The sequence below is a fragment of the Gadus macrocephalus genome, chromosome 4, assembly GCF_031168955.1.
Source record: "Gadus macrocephalus chromosome 4, ASM3116895v1".
Classification (NCBI taxonomy): Eukaryota; Metazoa; Chordata; class Actinopteri; order Gadiformes; family Gadidae; genus Gadus; species Gadus macrocephalus.
In genome coordinates this window covers 11,398,185-11,411,543 of record NC_082385.1, presented here as the reverse complement: position 1 = coordinate 11,411,543, position 13,359 = coordinate 11,398,185, and the positions used below count along the sequence as shown (strand labels likewise).

Below are 13,359 nucleotides of genomic sequence, written 5' to 3'. Positions count from 1 at the left end.
TTTCTTCCTCTTCTTCTGGAGTATTAATGGATTTTCACAATCTGTCCTAAGCTCCTCTTATAAGGGCCGGAGAACAGATAACAATAAACACCACTGCCCCATCCTTTTCTGTTGGGTTTAATAGCGAGCAGATTGTTGATGTATAGTTTGCTGAGAATTTGAGATCACTATCTGTAGTTTATTGTGATTCTCAATAGAGCGAATTGTAGCACATCCACTTCGGGTCAAACGGTGCAGAATTCATTACAGGGGGATTAATATGATAAAGGCTTGTTTTGTTGTTGTCAGTGCATTAGTTGGTGCCAACAATACATCCTTGAAACCACATCAGGGGCCATTCAAAGTGTGGGATGTTAAATTATACTTTAAAAAAATAATGTTTGGGGTTGTCTGTGTGAGGTTGGGCTTCATGTATATGTTGCATTAAACAAATGGCAAATTCTATTTTAGTCTTTGCTTGTTGGTCGGTATAGTAATATACTTTATTTCACATGTATGATCATACATTGCATTTAACAAATGGCAAAAATCTATATTAGTCTTTGGTTGTTGGTTGACAAATAAATCATTCTCGTGTATTTAGGACAAATAAAACAGGGAGATAACACATATATCATATCATATAATCATATTTATATATATTCCCCTGGCCTATGTTGGATTGGGAATGTAGAAACGAAAAGTTGTTGCAACCAGGTACACAAGAGCTGCCTGAAAAGTCTTCACTCAAACAATACACATTATGCTTCTTGAAACCGAACCAATGTCTTGGTAATGACAATTTATAAGACAATTTTTGTAAAAAGGAAGCCTGCAAATAATGAAAATGATATTGGAAGCAACAGGACATGAATGCAAATAGCTGTGTTTATGAATGGCGAACCCGTGTTGCGCCCCTATCCGACTCAAATGCGAACTGCTGCGAGCGGCAGCTTGCGCTCGCGATAACGTGCAGCTGGGCAGAAACTGGGCGGAAAAGGCGGGAGAAGATTACCGCTTCCGCGCGCGCGCAGCACGGCACAGCCACAACAACACGGCAGACGGCAGGACGGCAAAATGGACGATAAGTTGATAATGTCTGTATTTAATTTCCCCGAGCTCTATAACGTAACTTTACCGACTTACCGCTGCACAGAAACTCGAATAAATGCCTGGAGAAGCATCAGCACCCTAATGGGGGTCCCATGTGAGTGTTTAAGTGTCTCTTAAAGTAACTATTAGTTGTTATTTTGCCTAGCCAAATTCTAGAGTGCAAGAGATAATATAACTAATTTAGAAAACAGGCGCTTAAGTTGGCGCTTTGAGTCTATTCATTGGCTTAGATTTTCATGTTGCCTGGTGGTCGATTTATCTGTCCGAGCAGCAAAGCGGTGGATGGTACGCGCATGCCGTGCTAGCGGTAGCAAGGCGGCTCCGCGCGGTAGGCCGCGCTCCGCCAACACGGATATTCCGGTTCTACCGCGCGGCGGTCCGCGTGTGAAGCAGCACGCCGCTCTCCTGGCTTTGTAATCTAAGAAGTGTCAAACGTTTAACAATAGTTTTCGTTCAATATTATCGCATATTAGTCGTACGGGAACCCTGCTGATCATTTTAGTTTGTCAAAGTGACTAAACGATGTTAGTTCTGGTTACTTTTTGATGAAACTTGAGGCCCACATGTCCCCAACGAGGCGCATGTAATCAGTAATCATGTAGGCCTACTTGCTCAGGACATTAGTATTATGATTTGAGAAAGGATGGATGCCATAGTGTCCTACTTGATACGGTTGTCTAAGCATACATGGAGAAGTAGCAACTAGTATAACAAATTCTTGGATTGTACGATATTCACATATCCATAGATAATAGTCATAATATTCACAGACCTGACCATCTACTAAAGCTTTCCTGTTTACCATTAAATTACCTTAAGGCAAATCACAAAGTTTGTCTTTGATGATAATATGGTTTTGCTTCTGACCCTCCCAGCTGAAGAATGCAAAAGAAGATGGAAGAATATGAGAGACCGTTATTTAAAGGAGGTTCGAACGGAGCTCAAGAGCAAGCAGCAAGGGGAGCTGGTTCCCAGTCGATGGAAATACAGACAGCGGCTCAACTTCCTTGCCCCTTTTACCGGCACAAGAAACGGCATATCAGAGAACTTCATCAACAACAACGGGGAAGACCACTCCCCTCCTGACCTGGACACCCTGGCCGCAGACAGCCCCATGTCCCCTGCCCCAACGAGGAGGACCCGCGCCATCGCAAAGGCCCCCGCGACCCAGCCAGAGTCCCAGTCCCAGGCAGCGTTTGCGACCCCGTCCTCTTCACCTGAGTCACAGAACAACCAGTGGGGGACGCTTGGCGCTACTGGGAAAAAGAGGAAGGACTTGGCGAAAGAAACATTAGGCTCTGCTGATGGCGTGGCACCTTCAAAAAAGTCAGTGGGCAGGACACAGGACGAGGACGAACTGTTTCTGCTCAGCTTTGTTCCCACCTTGAAGCGCCTTGCTCCTCAAAAAAGATGCGAGACTAAAATGAAGATCCAGCAGATCCTGTATGAGGCTGAATTCAGCCTACCAGAGCCTGCTCCAAAGAGAGAATCAATAAAATAAAATGAAATGAGGACAGTGGGATGTGATCTTTGAGTTATCTCAAAGAATGTGTTTATTTTGGCCTGTTGTTGATTTAGTAAGATGATTATTAGAAATCCCAACTCATCTCATATTAAACTAGGCGCAATGGTTGCAATTGGTTTCAGGATTCAACAAAACTTCACATGCACAAATCGCATATTTACTTCATTTTTATTCAGAGCACATTGCTTTTGACAGATTCAGACATTCATTTTCAAGCATCTTTTCAAAATGTTCAACTATCTTCCAACTGTATTACTTTAAAGTTCAGTGACTGTTAAAGCGACATCACATCGAATACTGTTAAAACATACTGTTACAATTAGTTTTCATTAACCCATCTTACATTTTTGTTTTTTTAATCAACTAAATAAGTGACTATGTAGGCTTATATGCTTATCATTAATCAGTGGGCCTTTTTTTTGGAAAACCAAACCCCAATAGTTTACATTTTGCTAACAAAGGTTGTGATTTAAAGTCCATATTTTTATAGAAATCCAAATCGTATTGCTATATTAAAATGTGTTTGAGGCATATGTGAATGGCTCCGATATCCTTTATTTGTCCCATCTTTAAATACAGTTAATACAGATTCGAGCTATCAGAACATTTATATTTTAAATAGGTGTTGATCAAGAGGATAGCTGCAGAGTTAAAAAAGCGAATACTTGAATAAATATTTCAAGTATATCACATGGCTAAATGACTACTGTTTAGCTATGTTGTTATATCAAGATTTTTAATAATACATACCATATTCCAGATCTGCTTTCTAGTTTTTAAATTGGTATAATAAAAACAGTCAATGTAACAATTTTCCTCTGCCCAACTCTTTCCCTTAGATTACATTTTTTCTCATCCATTAGGGTAAGTAGCACTTCTCTTTTACCAGATCAGACAAAACATGGAAAGTAGGCCTCTGTTAAAAGAAATACGTCGACTGATATACCAAGGAGTTTTTATTTCGATTTTATGTTCTGACCTAGTTATCAGCCATTGTTATACAGTCGTGTTTTACTCAAGTAAAACCTGAAACATGAACAAATATCCTCTGGTTTACAGTCTGGCGGTTTACAGTCCGACAATAGATATTAATAGACTAATTTCCTTCAATTTGGCAGTTAAAGGTTGTTTGTGATTATGTTGAGTCTACATTAAGTTGAGGTTCTTCTGTATCAATTTATAAGACTCAACAGAAAACTCTTTAGTGCAAATTGTTAAATGTTTGTTTTACAATAAAATTAATTTACAGAATTGGCTTCCTCTTATCTGTCCTGTTTCGTTTTATTACCTCACATTCGTTGAGAAATTGATTCCACAGTTCATTGAAATGCAAAAGTCAAAATCAATCTGGACTGAGGCACGTTGAGAAAACTCAACTAAATTCTAAACAATGAGCAGCCAAATAATCTACAGTTTCAGGTAGTGGTTAGACAAGCAACATATTGCACCCTTTTCACAGGAAAGTATTCAATACGGTGACCCCATTCATAAATTGAAATCCACACAATGCATGGTATGTTTTTTTCCTTCCAGTGGATCTTGCTTTTTCTGTTTGTCCAACACAATGATGTGTATTTGGTATGCAGTCCATTAGGCAATGAGCAGCCAAAACATAATCACCAGCGCTACAAAGAGGAAAAGTCTCGACAGAAACTGCTCATCCGTGTGTTGTGGTGTCCCTGGGGCTGCTATAGGGTAGAATAACACGTTGAAATGTTACATTAAACCTATTTGATTATTGTGCAATAAACCTAATTTGGGGTACAAAACACTTTTAATAATACGTATACAACATAATTTGGATTATTATGAAAAACCCAACTACCTGGTGGGGGTCTGCCGTCGTTAATGTTAAAAGCAGTGGCGAAAATACCAAACGGGAAGGCACCGATCCCAAACGACATCTGAAAGCCTCCATCTCCAAATCCAAAACCCTGAAAACCCTACAAAACAGTGATTCAACGTTAACATCAACATTAGGGTCATCATTTTATTTTCCATCAACATGTTCACTGTTCTCATGGTTAACAAGTAGAGATGTGATGCAATAGCCAATGCTATTTGCCGTTACTCTCATGGCAGGCTTTAGCACCTCAGCAGGATCTAATAGGTCCCAAAGGGAAAGGCATTTCTTTTGCTAATGAATTAAACGTCACTTAACACGGCAGCAAGTGCCTTATCCAATGCGGCCAAGCAGTTTCATCATAAATTAAGTGAATGAAATGAAAAAACTGGGCAAGCAATTAGATGGTTGAAATATACATGCTGTATATATTTAAGCAATAAGCCATGAGAGGCCATGGTTCACAGTGATTCCACAGCAGCTAGTGGGGGGGGGAGGTCCCATTCATACTAAAATTTAGGGTCTGTGTTGGTCTTGCGTCCAACCCATGTGCGTTTCCCGACCCTAACTCCATGCCAGTTGGTTAGGGTAGTGCAACGTGGGGTTGGTTGTCAAATGCCAGTAACCGAGGAGAGGCTGCATGCGCATTAGGAAAGAAAAATGCATTTTTCCTCTCTCCAAAGCGTTCTCGCCAGGAGTTCACTAATGAATATTGTTTGATGAATTATATAAATGTGGGTAACAGGGGATCTCTTCATATAATCTCTCTTCAAAACATGCATCCATTTGGTTTTTCCTGGACCAATGCGCAATCTTAGCGCTTGCTATGTGTACAGTCCACAAGGTCAGGGATTTTTAGTCTTCCGCATAGGGGTACGCACGGTCCGGGCACAGGAACAGCAGGGGTGGTATGGGGACAGGGTCAGGGTTCAGTAGGAACATCAGCAGCAACAAAAATGTCAGATAGAAGCCCCTGCTGTCATGTTTCTTTCTGCCATGATCTCAGAATCGACAAGATAGTTAGCTGCTCGAGGGACGCCTGGTTCTGTATATCTATATATAAAATATTATACGTTATACGTTATTTCTTTGGCTTCAAATAGTGAAAGTTGGTACAAGTGCAGGTTACTAAGGCGGTATCTATCTACCAAGTAAGATTCCACTACATAAACAAAAAGAAACATAAAATTTGATCATTTATTAAGAATCCCAATTATTTTTCCTCAATAACGGAACATGGTTTCAAACCACACACAGGTAAGCATACTTTGGGTGGCGCAATAACACTAATAATGAATAGATATGTTGGCACAGGCGTGTGTTTAGAGTTTTACGGCAGCTTTGAGACAATCAGAATCAAGGACCGGAACCTTCAGTTTTATGAATGTATTTGAAAAAGTGTGTGTAATGATAGGGTTTATACTTCATCGTAGGTAAACTTACGCCACGGTTTTCAGGCTCTGGCCTCTGTCCTTGTGGTCGCGGAGGTGTTCGTTCCCTACAACAGAAGAACATTTGGATGAGGGGGGGCCCACGGGAACATCAACGTGACGTGACTGCAACTGAAGATATGAGAAAGCCTTAACCAGGTGAACTCTACCCACCTCGGGTCCTGCTGGGCAGTGCTTCCTCGCCCATACAAGGGGATTACTTTGTCTCTGCTGATTCCAGCTTTGCACACTGGACAAACTTGTCTGTTTGGCCTGGTCTCCAACCACTAAACAAGTACAGCAGATGTTAGAATATATTAGGAGAATTGGTTCGGACAGTTTTCTGCTAGAAAACCGATCTTCATAATCACAACATACACCAGCTTACCTGATGCAAGCATGGCCAACTAATTGAAGAGATGAGAAGGATTGGGGAAAGAGAAAAATTAAAATGAAATTCCAAACAACACAATCTTGAAACGTCACATTTCAGGAATAAATCATTACAATAGCACCGCCTATGTCTGTTGTCGGTTTCAGAAGGTGACACAGCTCACATTCTGACAGTAATTTGATACTTGGCAGAATCATTATAGTTGGCTTCAGGCCTATAACGTACACCGGTATGGAAGTATCGCATGGGTACTGTTCTTAAAGTGTGCACTAATACTGTGTTTACATCAGTGAAAGGCATAGGTGACAATAATAAAGTAACTGTACGCCTACCAGAAAAGATGCCCACAGAGGCTGATCACTGCATCTTTAGACGTGTCAAGGCAAATATTACACTCGAAAGTGCTGTCCTGGCTTCCACTGTCATTATTCACGCTGGCCCCGCTGGTGCTCGGGTTCGGCGCCTCGGAGGGAGCGGCGCCGGGAGGTGGTGGGGCAGCAGTCGCCATGAGATCCAAGGTCCAGGTACACGTATGTGGGGATGTTGTGATCTGTCCCCAGACCTTTAAAACATGTCAGAACGACTCGGACCTATACTGGTGCTAATTGCCTGACAGAAACGCAGAAGTTAAAATTGTGGTGTTCCTCCACATGGGCCTAATGTAAGGGTGTCACTGTTAACATAAACTTCGCTAACGTGGAGTAAGATACAAAATATACCAATTATTGGTGGTTGCTAGCGTGCTAACAGAAGCTAAAGTGAGAAAACCAAGGTGTTAAAATTGCCGTTTGGCTGATAAAAAAGCAAACGTATCTCCCTGAAATCCAAGCGTCTGTATAACGCGAAGCGACACCTCAAACATAACCATTGATCAATGTTATGGACATAAACTTAAATCCTTGCGACAGATTGCATCACAGTTCCGCTGCATCGCCACGGAGATAGCAGTGCTGCGTTCACGTACCAGCGGACCGATTGTGTAAATTACCCATACCAGTTTGGGTGAATATTCGAGATAGTTATTTTACACGGAAATATAATAATAATATTTTTCTCAGGATTGGTTTCTAGATCTCAATGTACTGGTATTTGCAAGCATTGCTTGGAATCCGATTATGTCAGAAGTTACCATGAAATATGAATCAATGAAAGTCATAATGACGTAACTATATGCAAAAGAAAGCATGTCTTACATAAGAGCTCTGACCAAAAAAAATTGTTATTGTCTTCCAGTAGATACTGGCATCTATATCAATGCCGTGGTTTATAAATTGTGTTTGAACTTGAACGCATCATGGAACGCATCACGTATGTACGCCATCACGTATGTACGCCACCGAGCCGATCATGTATAATAATGTCCAAGGACAGAGTTTGTGAAGGGTTCTCACGAATAGTAGCCTATATAGGCCTACTGCAATAGTCTTCGATGTTGCCCAAGCCATAGTCACACAGATTAACATAAACGTTCAAATGTTGCATGAGAAATAAACCCCATTATTTAAACAAAGGGGCCGGGCGTTGACATAATGCCAAGAGGGTCTAAATGAATTCGAGTTTTGGAAGCCTACTTCCAATACTACATAAAGAAAAGTTATTAACTAACAACTTGTTGTTAACTATCATTAACTAGCGTTATTTGCCTGGTTAATTATTTATAAACATGTTTATTGGAATCATAACAATAACAACATTGTCAAAAATATAACATTGTTTATTGGTAGCTCGGTTGAAAATGACATATTATCGGTGACACAGTTCCTAAATGTATGCAGACTTTTTATAAACGTGTACAGAATATCTCAGTTAATATAATAATAATAATAATAATAATAATAATAATAATAATACATTTCATTTAGAGGCGCCTTTCAAGACACCCAAGGCACCCAAGGTCGAATATGGAATTCGAGTTACTCCTAAAGAATTAGCAGTTGTCTTTGTTAGATGGTATAAGGATCACAGAAATAAAAAATACTAAAAGTTATCGTGGTCGTACACAAATTGCACTGATGTCAATCTGGGGACATTTTAGAATTGTTTCCGTTTACATAAGGGCCTAATATATATATATATATATATATATATATAAGAAAAGAAAATTATATATAATTATTTTTTTTATTTTATTTTTTTACATTGTCCCATGTAGTACCCTAAAGTACCCCTAGGGGTTTCCCGTAACCTTCAAAAAAATAAGCCCCTCCCCTCATTCCCCGTGTCGTTGAGTAGGCTGAGCGCATGACCGGTGCAGATACTAGTACTAGAAGCCGATCGAGCCAGTCGAATCCACGCATCGTCCCAGTGTTTTTCTTAGTGCGTCATTAACCTAAAGAACATGGCGGGTGTCCTCGCCAAGAAGTGCATCAGCCCACTGATGTTACTCAACAGGACGCTTTCAGCCCCCGAGTTCAGAGCCCAGTGCTTCTACCACGAGAAGGTAACGTTTCCTTTGAGGCATGGCGTATTTTGTAACAGCCGGTCCAGTCTAGTAGTACAAATGGGCTGTCATAGGAATGGTTGAAATGTTGTTAGCTGGAACTAGTTGGTTTGTTTGGCTGCATGCGTACCAACACGATAGGAAACAAGACTCTGCCCTTTGGAACAAGCTTTTTACATGGTTAATAATAAATATAAACCTAAGCCTCTCTGCCTTAGAGAGGGTCACCCTATAAATTGATGTAGCTTGAAGCTGTTGATCTAATCAGATTAGTCTGTATGTTAATCAATGTTGCGTAGGTAATAAATGTATTGTTTAGTGCGTCAGGGGACATATTAAGTTAAATAGCAGTTTCCGTTTTCTGCAAACATTTTAAATAATGACTGGACTTAATTGTACAACTATTAGATCTACATTCAAATGTGCATCGATAAATTACTAGGTTCTAGTGTCTCACGTTTTCATGTGTTATCTCGGCTAAGTAAGCTGTTATAGGTTGTAATGTGTATTTTTTAAGTCTAGAAAGTATTTATATTCTAAAATATGAAACCTCGTTGTCATTATGACTTGGCAGAAAAATTGGGGAGATTTTACTGGAGGGGAGAGGATGTGGGGAGTGCTCTAGACAATGGAGCCCTATCTTTCTTTATTTTATTTACCTTATGTAATGTTGTTGCATGCCAAGGCTACAACGTAACCTGGTGCTGTATTATTTGGATCTATGCCCATTGCCCATAAATATGTATGCGTTTTATTATCTTGAAACTAGACTTTATTTTACTTTATAAGACGGTTTATGTTGAGGTTTAATACGTGTGCTATATACTGAAACTAAACCCTCCCCATCACTGATAAAGGTGGTGGACCATTACGAGAACCCAAGAAATGTCGGATCTTTGGACAAGAAATCCAAGAATGTGGGGACAGGTTTGGTGGGTGCCCCAGCTTGTGGAGATGTGATGAAACTTCAGGTATACGGCAAAATCCCATTTTCCTTTATTCATAGAGACTAACCGTTTTACAAAGACATTTGATAAATAACCATTTGTTAGTACAGAAGAGTTTGTAAAAAAATATGGACTATGATTCAACAAAACCTCTACATTTTCCTGGTGAAGTATTTGTTTGTTATGGTTTGTTAACCTGGATCTCTGTGACAGATTGAGGTTGATGATCATGGGAAGATTGTGGACGCCAAATTCAAGACCTTTGGCTGTGGCTCTGCTATTGCATCAAGCTCTCTGGTCACAGAGTGGGTGAAGGGCAAGTCTGTAAGTAAATATGGGACTGCACTGAACATGTTATTGGGTTGATTTTTGGTCATCAGTATTTGTCATTCACTATAACTAGATTGTTTAGTTTATTTTTACGTAATTTCCTAGTTTATAATTTGATATTACATACATCAATTACATATTTTTCAATGTTAATAGTTACAATAAATAACAAAACGATATACAGCGTTTATAGAATGTATATTCATGCTTTTGTCATTGCTTAGCTTGCTGATGCGTCGATGATAAAGAACACAGATATTGCCAAAGAGCTCAGCCTTCCCCCGGTGAAACTGCACTGCTCTAGTAAGTATTCCTGTCCCTCTCTTCCATGTTGTCTACCTCTGCCATCGCATATTCTACCATCTTATGCTGTCCATCTCCTTTCGTAATCCTCCTCAGTGCTGGCAGAAGATGCCATAAGGGCTGCCCTGGCTGACTACCGTCTCAAGCAAGAACCAAACCAGCAGGTGGCAGCAGAGGCCACTAACTAAGTAGATTTCCCCCCCTTCCCCGGACACCCCTTCTACTCACCAAGGGAACCATAGCAGTCCTGCCTCCTTTTTGCACTAGAACACAACATTATAGGGAGTAGTTACCTTTCAAAGTATACCAGCGTCAAGAGTTATTCAAGTTCTTTGTGGCATTCCTACCATCCGTAATCTTTAGCCTGTCACGTAAAACGCACAATGTAAACACAGATGGGGTTAATGGTTAAAAAGTCAAGCCTTACTTGAAAAAGGCGGTTGGATGTCGAGAACGAAGAACTAGCAAACATTTGAAATATAGTTTTGCTTTTAATTGGTGATGCAATGTTGAAGGTGTTAAAAAGAGCTGAAGAGTAAAACGATCACGCCTGAAATACTTCCTTCCTCCCTCCCTGCATTGTCGTATCTAGCTCTATGGCAAATTCAATGTTCAATAAAATAAGCAACATTTATATTCTTGTGTATCTTGCCTACTTTAAGAGCAAATGGATTATTCCTATGAATATATTTAGATGAAGATTTGATCAAAGTTGAAAAGTATTATTAAAAGGCTAACTCATTTGAATTTCGGTACGGGTCACTTTTACAAAATAAAAGCTGACAAATGTTGCATTGACCCAACACGAGGAAGTGGACAAGAAATTATAACGCAATGTATCTACCACATAACTTTCAAATTGCAAACATTGTTTTTTTCTATATTAAGTTTAAGATTCTTCTGTTTGGTCTCTTATACATGAATCTATCATACATTCAAACACGTTTATGAATATAGTTTATTATTGTTGTATGCATACAAAAGCCCTCGTAAGGAAAATATACCGATTCCGTTTTTCCCAGACGTAAACTTGAATGAACATCAAATATAGTAGGACCCAATGCTCCCTCATAGAAAATATAGCTGAAATAGTTGGATTCATCATTCAACTTGGTTATTTAAAATCAAGAAAAAAAAATTTGATCTATATTTGTTTGAGTATTGTGTTTATCCACAAGCTCATGGCTGTCTTTCATACTAATGCAAAGTTTGGGACGGTTATGGGAGAGCTGATATAATTCACAATTGTAACATGTGTACTAAAATGAACAAAAATGAACAAATGCATTTTCTAACTAAAATTCTGACAAACTCAAAGAACATTGTGAACAAACACTTTTGAAATCTGTCCGTCATTAGCCATTGACTTGAATCCTTGGATAATACTTGCTGTCCGACCGTCCTCGTCCATCGCATACTCCATCCTCCCTATTATAGATTTCCTAAGGGTTTGTTTAAATTCCTTACCAATAAACACGTACAAAAATGGATTGATCAGGCTATTCGCCGCAGCTAAAGTTACTGCCACAACCAATCCTGTTTCGACTACATACACGTTGTGCTTATGTATGTTTAATTCAAGAAGAACAAATATATGAAAGGGAATCCAACAGATGAAAAAGGTCAAGATGAGTATGACCATGACCTTATAGGGCTTAGTGGTTTTGATGGTTAATCTTCTAAGCTTTATACACAAGATGATGCTGCAGCTTACAATGATCACAAAAGGAATGAGGAATCCGAAGATGAATCGGGTCAGCACCACTGCTTTGCCTGCAGCGATGGACCCAGAATGGACATAGCACTGTGTGACATTACCGAGGACTCTGGTGTTTCTGTGGAGCAGTGAAGGCAAAGTCATGGTAGCAGAAAGGATCCATGTGATGACTAGTACACTGGATGCCATCTTGATTGTCCTGTGGTTCTGGGACCACGCTGGAAACATTGCTATCACACAGCGGTCAATGCTGATCAGCATCAGTACAAAGACGCTGCTGAACATGTTGAAAAACAGTGCAGAGGAGGTGAGCTTACATAACGCCAGTCCAAAGGGCCAATTCGAGGTCATCACATAGAATATCTCCATCGGCAGACAGGCACAGAACAAGAAATCTGAAATGGCCAGGCTGAGATAGAAGGTAGTATTAACAGATCTTTTCATTTTCCAGCCCGAAATCCAAATGACCACAGAATTTCCACTGAGGCCGACCAGGGCAATGAGGATGTTGATTATCAAACTACTGTATTTCCAAAAGGATGTGTTGTCTCCTAAAGTTCCTGAAGGCTCTGCAGTTTCATTGCCTGGAGTGTAATCCAAGTAGTCGACATAGTCCTCCAATCCTTCCATTTTGTCCTCCAACTAAGTCTTGTTCAAAATAAGAGCTCACTCCGTCTAAATATGGTCTTGAGGGTTGGTTTCGCAAGTGCATGTGGCGTACGAGTCAGTTTCCTGGATGTAGTTTCAGTTCCTTCAGGTATCTTTCATGAAACAGCAATTTCTATCCCTTAAGTTCCCCTAGGTTGAAGTAATTTGGGGAAATTGGTTGTCTCTGATGTCAGAGTATAAGGGTTATTTCAAACAGCTTAAATGAGGCCTTTATGCAGTCTAACAATTTGAACAGAGACTCACCATTCTAAAGATTCTGAAAGAACTGTATGAAAGAAAACAATTGTATCACTGGGACGAGAAGAAGGGGATTGGATTGGAATATTACACAGAATTTTAATAATTTTTTACTACCTAATATTTACTAAATAAACCATGAGTTAAGGACTTAATATGCTTTAAACTAGGCAATATGGAGAAACCAGCCAGAAAAGGCTGCATTCTATTTCAATTTCATTAAGATTCATTTTCGGGTTTATTCACCTAGCGAACCAATCCAACCCATTTACCACGTGAACAGGCTCACATCTTGTTCTCAAGATTTCTTGTAAATACGTATTGTTGTGTTGTTTAGATGTTTCATTTAATTACACTGTAATTAAGTGAACTTGACTTACATTGAGTGAGCTGTATGTTTGCTTATTTATGTTACACACATCATAGACACAA

General features: G+C 39.7%; 4 protein-coding genes across 5 annotated transcripts; 2 read left to right on the top strand and 2 right to left on the bottom strand.

The window, feature by feature from the left end:
• The first annotated feature begins 951 nt into the window (after positions 1-951).
• Positions 952-2,604, top strand: LOC132456037 (uncharacterized). Of its 2 annotated transcripts, none has more exons than XM_060050192.1 (2): positions 952-1,076; positions 1,968-2,604. In XM_060050192.1, exon 2 carries the CDS (start codon positions 1,997-1,999, stop codon positions 2,591-2,593), a length of 597 nt encoding a protein of 198 aa, XP_059906175.1. In that variant the 5' UTR covers positions 952-1,076; positions 1,968-1,996; the 3' UTR covers positions 2,594-2,604. The 2 variants fall into 2 exon arrangements, with proteins under 2 accessions (XP_059906175.1, XP_059906174.1); XM_060050191.1 differs by having other exon boundaries at positions 975-1,186.
• A 164-nt stretch (positions 2,605-2,768) lies between these two features.
• rnf185 (ring finger protein 185) lies at positions 2,769-7,260 on the bottom strand. The gene is made up of 6 exons (XM_060050193.1): positions 6,617-7,260; positions 6,279-6,297; positions 6,065-6,177; positions 5,904-5,958; positions 4,443-4,560; positions 2,769-4,305 (listed from the first exon to the last, which is right to left on the bottom strand). The coding sequence occupies exons 1-6, from the start codon at positions 6,790-6,792 to the stop codon at positions 4,208-4,210; spliced, it is 579 nt and encodes a 192-aa protein (XP_059906176.1). The 5' UTR covers positions 6,793-7,260; the 3' UTR covers positions 2,769-4,207.
• A 1,240-nt stretch (positions 7,261-8,500) lies between these two features.
• Positions 8,501-10,938, top strand: LOC132456036 (iron-sulfur cluster assembly scaffold protein IscU-like). The gene is made up of 5 exons (XM_060050190.1): positions 8,501-8,724; positions 9,582-9,695; positions 9,885-9,995; positions 10,226-10,304; positions 10,401-10,938. The coding sequence occupies exons 1-5, from the start codon at positions 8,623-8,625 to the stop codon at positions 10,490-10,492; spliced, it is 498 nt and encodes a 165-aa protein (XP_059906173.1). The 5' UTR covers positions 8,501-8,622; the 3' UTR covers positions 10,493-10,938.
• On the bottom strand, positions 10,685-13,241 carry LOC132456034 (chemerin-like receptor 1). Its single transcript, XM_060050186.1, has one exon. The coding sequence runs from the start codon at positions 12,649-12,651 to the stop codon at positions 11,617-11,619; it is 1,035 nt and encodes a 344-aa protein (XP_059906169.1). The 5' UTR covers positions 12,652-13,241; the 3' UTR covers positions 10,685-11,616.
• Positions 13,242-13,359: the final 118 nt, after the last annotated feature.

What these genes read in the sequence shown, in the direction of transcription:
- LOC132456037 (XM_060050191.1), top strand. Translation starts at nt 1,057, where the DNA reads ATGGACGATAAGTTGATAATGTCTGTATTTAATTTCCCCGAGCTCTAT. An exon ending in CACCCTAATGGGGGTCCCAT is followed by an intron (nt 1,187 to 1,967) that starts GTGAGTGTTTAA and finishes TGACCCTCCCAG; the next exon opens with CTGAAGAATGCAAAAGAAGA.
- rnf185 (XM_060050193.1), bottom strand. Translation starts at nt 6,792, where the DNA reads ATGGCGACTGCTGCCCCACCACCTCCCGGCGCCGCTCCCTCCGAGGCG. An exon ending in ACTGCCCAGCAGGACCCGAG is followed by an intron (nt 5,959 to 6,064) that starts GTGGGTAGAGTT and finishes CTTCTGTTGTAG; the next exon opens with GGAACGAACACCTCCGCGAC. An exon ending in CAGAGCCTGAAAACCGTGGC is followed by an intron (nt 4,561 to 5,903) that starts GTAAGTTTACCT and finishes ACTGTTTTGTAG; the next exon opens with GGTTTTCAGGGTTTTGGATT.
- LOC132456036 (XM_060050190.1), top strand. Translation starts at nt 8,623, where the DNA reads ATGGCGGGTGTCCTCGCCAAGAAGTGCATCAGCCCACTGATGTTACTC. An exon ending in AGTGGGTGAAGGGCAAGTCT is followed by an intron (nt 9,996 to 10,225) that starts GTAAGTAAATAT and finishes GTCATTGCTTAG; the next exon opens with CTTGCTGATGCGTCGATGAT. An exon ending in GGTGAAACTGCACTGCTCTA is followed by an intron (nt 10,305 to 10,400) that starts GTAAGTATTCCT and finishes AATCCTCCTCAG; the next exon opens with TGCTGGCAGAAGATGCCATA.
- LOC132456034 (XM_060050186.1), bottom strand. Translation starts at nt 12,651, where the DNA reads ATGGAAGGATTGGAGGACTATGTCGACTACTTGGATTACACTCCAGGC.